The sequence below is a fragment of the Triplophysa dalaica genome, chromosome 18, assembly GCF_015846415.1.
Source record: "Triplophysa dalaica isolate WHDGS20190420 chromosome 18, ASM1584641v1, whole genome shotgun sequence".
NCBI lineage: Eukaryota > Metazoa > Chordata > Actinopteri > Cypriniformes > Nemacheilidae > Triplophysa > Triplophysa dalaica.
Window position 1 is genome coordinate 5,981,474 of NC_079559.1, and position 12,153 is coordinate 5,993,626.

A 12,153-nucleotide genomic window follows, 5' to 3' on the forward strand; every position below is an offset into this window, starting at 1 on the left:
ACATTTTTAGGTTAAATTAAATCGGCTTTACAAGTCACATACATTTAAATTATATTATAACAGACTTTAACGATGGATTTCTTTTCAATTTAACCATGTAGTTTAACCCATTTCCACTGTATTTTATTTAAATTGAAGTGACTTCATGAAAATTTCATTCAACCTTAAAAATGTAAATGCAGATTTTTGAGTGAAGTTTTGAAGTTTTTAAGCTGGTGGACTAACAAAGACAAATAAGTAAGAAATAAACATGCAAAGATTTCCTGTAGCTCAGTGGTAAGGGCAACGCAAGGTTGTGGGTTCGATCCCAGGGGATTGCAAATACCTTTGTAAAATGTATAGGATAAAAGCGTCTGCCAAATGCCTAAATGTAATGTAAATGTAAATGCAAAGATGATGGAATAATTCAGACATCTTGAGAAATGCTGTGGGTTTCTTACCCTCAGACCTCTGAACCCTGGTCGATGTACTAAGGTGTCTTCTTTCTGATTGGCTGAGAAGAAAAAATGGACGATTAAATAACACACTACTTTTATATCATTTTTCTGCATTGCGTTATAGAGAAATGTTGCTGTTTGTGTGTGGGATGTTATGTGTGGGACTCTCATCAAGATAACAAAAAAAAAAATGAAATATTACAATAAACGGGGAATGATGACCGCTTAAAACATACTTGTGAGTCACTTTTTTCAACTCTTTTTTTTATAGAGAAACTGGAAATGTAATGATATATTAATGCTAGTTTTTCGATTAAAATTAGCTAAAGTTTAGACTTTTCTATAGAAATAATACTGATAATTTTTCTCTATCATCAAGAAGTTATGATACAACGTTTTTTAATATAGAAAAATAAAAAAGTATCATCTTAAAATATATTATGATTATAGAACCACTACAATATCTGTGTACCTGGTACAGTGGTTGGACGTTCTGGACATGCACCAGTGTCGCCTGAATAACAATCAGACTCTGATGCATCACTTCCGGCTGTTTTTGGATGCGGAATAGTTTTGTGTTTGGGTTCCTCCTGACTGACCTGTGGAGAATCATCTGTATTCATCTTTTGCTCTCTCAGTGCAGAACTAAATTGCTCTTGTTCAGTTCTGGGACCCTCGGGTTGATGAAACAGTGGTTGTTGAGTAATTGCTACAAGGTTTTTTTGCCTTAATGTCGTGGGTCCACGCGTCGGTCTGATTTCTGTTTTCTTTTCCCTTGACCACACTTTATTGACCAGGGTGCTGCCGGTGCTGGTTTCCATGGTTACGGTTGTCCAGTTCTGAGGTGAATCTATTGCCGTCGTGATTGAATCTTCAGCGGATTTCTTTCGTGAGACATCACTGGACGTGTCTAAAGCATGAGTTGGATAGACATTTGTCACAGAATTTTCAGTTCTGGTTATATCTTTATGCTTCATCGACGTTACAACGGTAAACTCTGTATTGTTTTTTAAATCTGTTAGCTCTGGTCGCTTTGTGGGTTGATCTTTGACCTCTGCAGTCTCTGATCTGACATTGGCGCTCATCTCCAAAGACTTTTTAGCTTGTAAAACATGAAATGTAGCCGGCTTTAGATCAGTATTTCTCACGATTGTGACGGGTTCAGACTTATGCTCAAGTATGTCCCCGGTCTCTGGAAAGACAAACGACTGAGTTATGGGGGAGGGCTGAACAGCACCAGAAGATTTGGTCCATTCTGCTGCTGTTTCACGCATGGGATTAAAAGAACATCTCAATGCCGATTCAGGTGGTTTAATCAAAGTTTGCTCTTTTCCCTGATCAGTGACTGATGTAAGAGATGACTCTATTAATCTCCTCTGTGACTGCGAATTAGAAAGTGTACCTGGCACAGGAAGTGACATCATATGTAAGCGCTGATAATTGTTGTTTGGCGTGTCAGTCTTCAGAGTTATATCCTGATCTTCTGTTTGTGTCACGGCTGCTGAGGTGGAGAGAGATTGGGCAACATCTGCATCATCCGGATTTCCCAGCAGATTATCTTCCTTAAAATGATTTAATAGAAACAAATGTTTTTTCTGCCTTTAATGCTGTAAAATATCTACCGACAATATACTGTCAGGTCAAAGACCACACTGACAAAAATACATAAAATTAGTTTTATAAGTACTAGAAAAAAGATTAATCTTTACCCATTTCATTGAGCCTTGGACACAATGTGATTGGTGATCTTGACAGGCGTGGACAAAGTTTGTGGGGTCACCCATTACTATTGTAAATTGACCCATAATAACCTGTCAAGGGTGAGAACAGTGACTCGTTTATAGATAATGTATTTTTACTAATGGAGGGAAGACAGAAGTTAATGCAAAAATAAAACACAATTCTAAATGTTATTCAAAGAAATCCACTATCAGATGTATCAGAATATCAATGGCCTGCGCTGCAAACTGACTTAGTTTGCATCTTAATAGGCTGTTTACCCAGGTCTGATCTGCATGTTTACACAAACAGTTCATACACAATATGACATCAATAAGTGCAGAATATATTTTGTAAACAAAGCTAAATTTATAGGGGAGTTCCTGAAAAAAACTATTATGATCAGTATGGTAAAGCTTTTAAAGAAAAGTCCAACCCAAAACAAAAAATTCTGTCATTATTTATCCGCATGCCATCAAAAACAAGAAGATATGTTGAGAAATGTCTTGTGAATTATTCCAAAACAAGTAAATGGGGTTCCTGTTTGGGTCCCACCCTTCTTTAAAATTTCTTCTTCTGTGTTCTTCAGAAGAAACTAAGTCGTGCAGGCTTGGAATGACATGAGGGTGAGTAAATTATGGCAAATTTTCCTTTTTGGATGGACAAACAAGATCCATGTGAATCATATTACTTTAAATGAACAAAATGTACAAGTGGAGACAATCTAACAACAACTCCAATTACCCATGAGAGCTCTTTTTGTGCTCCCATCAAGAACTAATAGACCATAAGTCAGCATGAATCATGATGATAATTTGGTACATATCCTCAATGAAAATGTTGAAGAAATGAAAGCATTTGTTATATCATTGATTTTCAGCTATAGCAGTGATGCGAGATGCATCCATCGTTGCCATGACAATGTCTCATGGCCTTATCATGAAAGCCTTATTACATTATGTTAAAGTACTTCATGTTCTCCCTTTAACCCTATGAGTCAAATGTGTCTGTGAAATACTATAAACTGTCTACATCAAATATTTGCTGCTTGACTCACTGGATGTTTGCATTATCCAGCAACTTGTAAAAAACATCTTTCATTCCAACTAAATAAATAAAAGCAGATCTGAGGGACCGAAATATATAGTCCAGATGTGGAGGATTTGGAATAATACAAGCAGTAATGAGAATTGTCAGGTTAAATCAGAAGCTACATCTATATTAATGCTAAAGTCCTTGAAAATCCACCATTAGAATGAGTTTTCCCAAGCGATGAGTAAACTAGGCAAAAAGCCTCTGTTTGCTTTTCCCACTTGTGCTTCAGAATACTGTGAACTTCACTTTCAACCGATAGAGTCTAAGTGGTCATTCGGTTTAAAAACTGTCCCTCTAGTTTTCATTGCAAGGAAGAATTAGCTGTTTGGTGCTAGCACTCCTGTCGACATTGAACTTGGGCTGTGCTTATGGAAACATCAGTTGTCAGTGGCAACAAGTACACAAGAAAGCCTAACATAAGTGTCCTCCCCACTAGCTCACACCTAAAAATCCAAATCACTCTTTCAATCAGACCACAAATAAAAAATGTATCGCAAATTTGGGTTTTGTTTCCATAGCTCAGCTGTTATCGTTTGAGGCCTTGGAGTTCCAAGAAAAACACACTGTGAGGCTCTTTGGGCAAAATATACATTTACTTTCAAGCATTTGTTTTAAACAAGGAAAAGACACTTACCAAACAGCAGAGAAGCTTGAGTAGAGCTTCAGTGTTCTGCATGGCTTCAGCGTGGCAGTCCAGTCTGTGAGCACTTAAGTAGAAGGTCTTGTCAGTCTTGGAGCTCTGGGTGATACTAAAAGTGCACAAGGCCTGAAAAGCCTCCAGAGACGGGTTGTGCCATACACATTTTCTGAATGGTGCAGCTGTGTGCACAAGTAATCTAGATTCTACAGTGGCCAGTGAGCGCAAGTCAACAGTTTGATATCTTCAAGGAGAGCTTTAGTTGCATTCATAGTCATGATGGTTGTTGAAGCAGTGGGCAGGAACATGTGAGCGCATGTGGGAGTGTGTGTCTGTGCAAATACACACACTCCCACATCAAAATATTCCTTTTTCCTAAATTTTGTACAGTATATATGTGTGTGTATGTGTGTGTTACCCCAGTGAGGAATGTGGCAAGGTGTTAATAGGAGTGTCTAACCTACGGTAAAGGGTGTGATGCAAGGCTCCGGACTCCTCCCAGAACTTTCACAGAGGACTCGGCCAATCAGAAAAAAGTCTCAACAAATTTACAGGAATCGAGAGCACTATGTCATATTGAGAAGTGACACATTCAGACATCTAGGCACCAATATGTGATCTGACCCAGAAATGAGTTAAGACTGGAATAAAAATTAGAGGATGACTTATTAGTGAAAATAAGTGTGAGTGGCTCCAGCGGCTCCAGGTAGTGATCAAAGCGGAACTTGCTCTCTCTCTCTCTCTCTCTACCACTTACATCATCAGAAAACCTGGTACAAAAAACACATTCAGTGACTAATGCACAAACCAAACTTGCAATGCATGTTCACATAAGCACAATGAAAATGGGTTCGTGATATGAGCAATTGACAACTAACACAATGCATCTCACAACCAGCACTTTCAGTTCCCAGTCAGTCTGAGTGGTCCAGGAGATGAGAAAAGTGACATTTTCCATCCAGGTTCAGCTCACAGACTGATGTTAGCTTCATCACAAACTTGACAAATACATTTGGTAAAAGAGAGGCTCTATAGAGAAACACATTTACTTTGTCTGTAATAATAAATTGACCCACATATTTATTCAGTTTCATTTACACAAGCGTGGTTGTTTTACCAGTTGGCCACATGGCCTTTTTCCGTCTCTTTCTGGGACATTAAATAACAGAATATCAAATAACATAATTTCACTCACAACTCTTATGCATAAAACATCAGTACTTCCAACAATATAAGCTTTAGGATTACAACTCAGGATTACAAAAATGTGTCCATCCCAATAAAGTCTCATGTTCTTAAAACATACATGATTTAAACATGTTAAAAAAAGTAGCGGCATCTAGTGGTGAGGTTTCGAATTGCAACCAACGGCTTACCCTCCCTTTTGAAGCACTACGGAGGCTGACACAGGACTTTAGATATTGTCATGCTTTTGCTTCTTTGACGAAGGAGATAATTTAAGGCCGTTTGTTCATTTAGGGATAACTTAGAAACAACATGGCGAATTCCATGCAAAGGGGACCCGCGTTGTATGTAGATAGAAATAACTCATTCTAAGGTAATATCAAAATAACGCCTTATTATGTTAGGTCTTTGTAAACTTCTGAACACATATTAATTTTATTCAGCATTTCTGAAAATAGGTCCTCCAAAAAATGACACATTGGATCTTTTAAATGATGCTGTTTGTTTCAGAAGCAGATGGTCCGTCTCGTTTTGACTCGCTCACATATGAGTGTCGGCACATGTTCAGCACAATACAGCATATCTGACTTCACGCTTTACTGAGCTTCAAAGGCAGAAAAATTCACCTGTCAGTGAGATATGATTATATGGACTATTCCCAAAGCTTTGGCACGATATTTTCATCTGACATCGGAAAGATTAAGTCTTTCTCCACCCGCGTGCAGGAGTCGGTTGGGTCAGTAACAGTTTGGGCTCAAACCTGTTATTATGTACCACTGGAGAGGTCCACCATCACTTTTGATGTATTGAAAAGTCTTGAGAAAATGTCAAATCTATGGTTAGTCACCACAGTGTTTATGGATTATTGATATCCCTTTTCAGACGGAGCAGTGAAGGTCCAAAACCCCGTAAACATTTGAACGGTCTGTCCATCTAGACAGAGCAATTTCAACATTTGGTATCCATGTACTGCGTTCTTGGAACACCAGTGTGTTTTTCCTCAGAGATGTTTCTTATGTTACGTTTCTTATGTAACTCAGCAGGTTGCGGGGGGGCATCCTCACTTTTTGTTTCTATAGAAAAACAGATGGTTAGACTCCTGTGAAAGTGGGACAGGCCAAATATAGACAACGGCAGTATATCATCATCAACAACCCACTGCTGAAGTGCTATATAGAATCTCACAGTTTGAAATGGATTTTATAAATAACCGTAAAGGTGCCAGTATGATTGTATAAAATAAGGATTTACCGAAAGCCTTTTAGAAATGTTTTCAACACCCTCAGAGCTGACTGAAAACAACAGGTTGGCACAGAATCAACTCTGGCTATTGGAAAACAGAATCCCTTTAGTCTCAAGCGCCAAATTCATAACTATTTATAGGAATTGATGTATATGAATTATAAAAGTAGACTATGCGAGATATGTGGTTTGACCAAAGCCTTAAATCAGATATTAGAGTTGCAACGCTACCAAAATGTAATCTTAATACAAGTATCAATACAAGTTTGAAAAGTTAATGGATGAAGACAAAATACGTTTAAAAGTTTATTCTTTCTTGTTTTTATTTATTCCCCACATTTTAGTAACTTTTCAAACTAGCTAACAAAGGGAATTATGCAGTGACTAAAAAATCAAAAATGTATTTTGATCATTTTCTCTTTATTTTAAACATGCCTTCAGATCAAATTTTTTTTAAGAAACATTTAAGTGAAAGGTAAACTACCACTGTAAAATATCAGACCACACATGCAACATAAGCTGATTTAGGAGGCTGACTCGGGTGGAATGGGAATCTTTTTTATTTCATATAATTCACAAGGCAGTGACCCCCAGCAGGTCATGAAGAACAGGTACCAAATACTCTCTATTCACATTCAGAAACATGTAACAAAAAATACAACACAGTACATGATACAGAAATTCTCTTCAGGGGAAACTTATCCTAAAATGCTTTTTTTTAGAGGTGCTGGATATACTGAATCTAACCAAAGAGTGTGATGGTAAATGTGCTTTAACGAAAAACCCTCTCTCATCTCACTTTGGATAAAAGCGTCTGCTAAAGAAATACTTGTAAATTGAATTCCTTTTGTTTGTTTTACTGTATTTTTGTGGGGAATCCATGTTGGGCACCAGCAACAGAGTTATTTAAACCTCATATTTCCATTACAATTCTCTAAAGTCTAATACACAGTATGTCAGATTCCCACAGCTACGTTTTAATGGCAACTCAACCACATTAAGTCTAAATGTGCATTTTGAATTTCTCTAATGAATTTCTAAGGGCTGATCATCGACCTCAGTCAAGTGCAGCCCTTCAAGCACATGAGAGAGGAGATGCTTCGCACTAATTCAGTTTCTAATCCAAACTATTAATATGAAATCACAGGAAATAGTACCCAGAGTCACCCGAGTGACGAACGTTTAGTCTTAATTGCTTTTGCATAATAATAAAACGGGGGGGGAGGATTTCAAGAAACAAAAGCAATGATTAGGTCATCCTTAAAGGTCCAGTGTATGAAATTGAGCAGCATCTAGCGGTTAGGTTGCGAACTGCAAACAACAGCTCACTCAACCCCTCCCTTTTGAAGCACTACGATGGATGACAGAGGGATAAAATGTCATCGTGTTCTTGTTTCTTTGCTGAAAAAGATAACGTAGATAGAAATACCTCATTCTAAGGTAATAAAAACAAAACGCTTCCTAATGTAAGGTCTTTATACACATCTGAACACATAGTTATGCATATTATCGTGCCTTTCTGTCCATAGATTCTCTTAAAAATACACACTGGACCTTTAATGCAATAAACTTTTAGGGGTAAAGAGAAGGAAGCTTGTGTTTTGTATCATTTTATGATACGAAATTACGTGTGTCAAATAATAATGTTAATAATCTCATTTCCATAATGTCTCTGCGTATTTTAATAAGAAGAATATTTGTAATTAATTTCATTACATAATAAACGCAAAGGAAATTTATTTAATATCTTAATGTTGGAAAACTATACATCCTTTTTTTATATATTATTTTTAATATTTTTGTGGTGGATTATCCCCTAAACATTTCTCCGCACGCTCTGTGAGATTCACCTACACAAGATTCATCAGGGTCAAGAAAAATGTGCTGATTCAGAATGAGATGGTGGGTCTTACCGAACATAACATGTTTCATGTCAACCACATGCGTTCTGAAATAGTGTGCATTACAAGTAAAAAGGACATGAAAAGGTCATTGCTTCACAAAAGATAACATCTTTTAGACAACTGAACCTATTTACAAGAAAACATGGCTTAGAGACTCATTAATATGCTTACATATGGTACACAAGTCTTTTGACTCCGCCCAGGACGTCACCTGGGTCCAGTTGCATTAAACCTCATGCACTATTCGGAAATATTTCCTTCGTGGTTCTGTTACCTGCATGGAAAGTCAATCATTAAGATATGTATTTAAAGGGGTTTCCACCTCTCTTCATTGCCATACTAAACATAACTGCTTGCGTTCTGAGAGTCTATAGGAATGTACTATATATGTGTGTGTGTGTGCATCTCTTAAGTAACAAAACCACCAACACACAGAAGAACCCCTGTTCATTGCGTATCAGCCTCGGAAAAGCAAAACAACTCCCTGTCAATGACATCCACAAACAGGTTTGAGCATACGATGGCATATGTCATCCAGTTCCATCGGAAATGTGTAAACACTGTCAGAACACACTGTCCGTGTCTGCAGTCTGATGGACCATCTCAGTATCTTGAGGCAGGTTTTGGAACCTGAGAGCATCGTGAGCATGAGCTTTGGATTCATCTGTAGGGTGGGTGCAAGAACTTAAACATATACCTGATCTCAACCCTCCTTCTATCAATCATTTGAGCCTTTCCGAGAACAGCTTGCGCATCCAACGCATATGCATCTGGTCTCCCACCCAAAGCAGATTTCTGTGATCAGACTCCACAGACAAACAAATAAACACACACACACACATGTGGGCATTATTCCATACTGTAGATCGAGGCACAAGTTCAGGATGAATCCATTAAAACAGACAGAGTCATTCCCCTAACACCGGTCATCCTCATCAGTGTCACTAAGAAGCTCACACCCCGATGTTCCCGACGTGGCTTGTGCTAATCGTTTACGGAAATGTCCGTTCGGCACCTGCCAACTGTGACGTAGCTGTGGGGCGGAGCTGATGGTGTTGGAGCGGCCCAGGCTGCTTGCCATGGCAGCCTCGAACGTGAGAGTCTCCTCGACCCCACTGAGGTCCAGACTGTTAACGTCCTCCTGCAGCGGCAGGTACGGCTCCGAGATGTAGCGGTGCGGGGTGGAATGGGCGACGACGGCGGCGATAGGCTCCTCCCCTTCCTCTGCGGGCCGGGTCAGGGAATGGCTCTCTGCTGGTGCTGGTTGGGCACGACAAACCAAGGGAGAGTAGGAGATGTGAGGCCGAGGGCGAGACGGCGTTTGCGGGAGTTGCCGGCGCCCTCGAGGCGTCCCTGAATCAGAGGTGGAGGGGATTGGGCTGACTGAAGTGTTTCCCTAGAGAGATGGAGTAAAGGATTGTGGGTAAAATACAGAGGGTAATGGAGCACAAGAATAAACAGAGAAGCCATTTGAAATTGGATTTTTGAAAACATGATTTGTGATTGCTCACGCAAAACTCATCGTCTCAATGCCAGGGTGTCTAAGAGTGTGTGTGTCCTCACCTGTCTATGTGACATATGTTTCCTGCCCTCGCTAGGTGATCGCGAGTGGTGTCTGTCCTGTGACTGGCTCCTTTCCTCTGAGTTACAGCGCGACACGTCTGGCGACAGCAGGTGTCTCCTCTCTTTAGATCGTCCTCTCTCCTTGTCCACCGGCTCCCGCAGGTTTGACCTGACAGCTGCACATGCACAAACACACATGTCGAAAGGATAGTTCACCAACATTTTATTCGCCCTCATTTCTTTAAAAATGTATATGTGACTCTTTGCTTTGGAGATGACAAAAGATGTTTTGAGAAATAAAATATATAACAAAAATTGACAATTGAGAAAAATCTGTGGTTTTGTGTGCATACAATGGAAGTCAATGTGGGCCAATGTTGTTTAGTTGCCAACATTCTTCAAAATATCTTCTTTTGGGTTTTAGCAGAAACAAGAAAGTCATACAGGTTTGGAATGACATGAGGGTGAATAAATGATCAGGGCATTATTTCCATTTTAAAAAACGTGATACATGTATGACTTGTGTCATTTATTCAATAAAACCTGTTTAGTTTAAATATATTTTCTGTATTTTTTATAATAAATATGAAATTAAAAATGGCAGGCAGTGCAACTGCCCTTACAAATTAACAGATTAAGACAACTATTAAAAATGGTATTTAAAATAAGACACTTTGGCATTATTTTATATTCAAAAATTTTCCAAATTTAACAAATATCAGGTGTTAAAGTGAAAAACGTTTGATCATTTGGGTCCTATAACTTCTTACACTGACAAAAACCTGAATTTGGTCTGTGTCTTGATTTGGACTAAGAGTCTCTTATCTGTCTTGACAAGATTTTGTCGCCATTACAAAGAATCTGCAAGATTGACATATCTCTGAATCATCTATACAAAACGGTTGAGCGTTTAGAATGACAAAATCTGACCTCTGAAGCTTCTTTGTCTGGGTCTCTCCAGTCGATCGGGGCTCACGCGCTCCAGCGAGAACTCTTCCTGCCAGTCACCGTTCACACACTGATCTCCGATCGTCGAGAACGAACGCTTCATCAGTTTGCTCTCCAAAGACACCTGCTGCACACGTGCAAAACACGAACACACATGCAAATCCATAAGCTTACGTGTATTGACAGACGGTGTAACATCTGTACGAATTTGCAATTTTCTCTCTCGTTTAAATAGCGATATGATATTGAGAAAAATGTAAATGATAGATCATGAACTGAGCTGTTATAAATCAACAATAACCTCATTTCACTCCCTGCTGGAAAAACCAGATCGTACCAGTCTGCTCTGATCAATGCTGGTTAGTTGGTCTTCACTACAGAAGGTTAAACTACATGCACCATGACAAACTCATATAAACCCGCTTGGACCAGCTTATAAATACCAAGCAATGACCAGATGTTTCATTTAGATTTCCAGCAGGGCTAGCCATCACAGTCCCATCGCAAACTCCATCTCTCCCACTCCTTTATTTCATACCAATAACAACACTGATGCTCAAGCAACTTATCACTACGGCAACCGTACAGCCTCGCTAGGCTAGGCTAACACAGGCAGAAGTACCTGTGGCTCTATCTCCAGCCGTGGCATGGAGGAGGCTCGGATAGAGACGCCTCTCCCTGGCACCTGCAGTGGATCAGACTGCATGCTAGTGGGGAGCAGCACAGCTCTAAACTCTTTGTGCTCTGGCACCTACGCAGTTAGAGACAGAAAAAAGACACTAAAAATCATTGCACCAGTGTCGACAGTAATCATGATGCCAATGTGTGTATGGGTTTTGGAAAGGGAAGCCACGCTTCGGGGTTGTACACACAAGCAGCCTTGAGTTCCATCTATCATGCTGAAACAAAACACATCGGCAATGTGACGAACAATGGAGAGATTCATGTAAGCTGAGGGGTGTATTTAAAGCATATTGAGAGTTTTTACATCAAAAGCAAATGTAACATTTGAATTTTTTTCAGTGAACCCCTCAGGTTTTAATCTGATTTAATATGTTACAATACATCCTGTGTGTACACCCCCATAGACATGAGCATGAGAATCCAGCTTCAGAAATACTTCAAACATAAACTGAAAATACATCTAGCGGTGCAGCGCAGTACAAGGCAAAGAAAAAGTCGACAACAGGGTTTCAGAAAGACAGAGCGACAAGAGGGAAAGAGCAGGAGAGAAATAAAACAAACTCGGGAGCAGAAAAGCGTCTAAGCAAAAAAGCATCTCTCTTAGCCAATGCTTGCTCTTTCGTAATAGGCCTGGACTTTAGTTTGACCCAGGAGTCTATACTCAATCAATGTATCTTTCATAAACTCTTTTGAAGCTTCACCTTTAAAAGGCCAAACGCGAAATGATAAAGGAATGGGA

The 12,153-nt window shown here is 39.3% G+C and overlaps 1 protein-coding gene across 2 annotated transcripts in view; it reads right to left on the reverse strand.

Moving 5' to 3' along the window:
- Window positions 1–6,859: 6,859 nt before the first annotated feature.
- The window catches only part of LOC130439922 (voltage-dependent R-type calcium channel subunit alpha-1E), a 56,637-nt gene continuing 51,343 nt past the window's right edge, over window positions 6,860–12,153 (reverse strand). For both annotated transcript variants that reach the window (XM_056772594.1, XM_056772593.1), the window contains 4 exons: window positions 11,353–11,481; window positions 10,713–10,857; window positions 9,783–9,958; window positions 6,860–9,615 (listed from right to left, as the gene is read on the reverse strand). In XM_056772594.1, coding sequence (XP_056628572.1) covers window positions 9,136–9,615; window positions 9,783–9,958; window positions 10,713–10,857; window positions 11,353–11,481 — 930 coding nt within the window. In that variant the 3' untranslated portion in view covers window positions 6,860–9,135. The remainder of the gene's footprint in view (window positions 9,616–9,782; window positions 9,959–10,712; window positions 10,858–11,352; window positions 11,482–12,153) is intronic.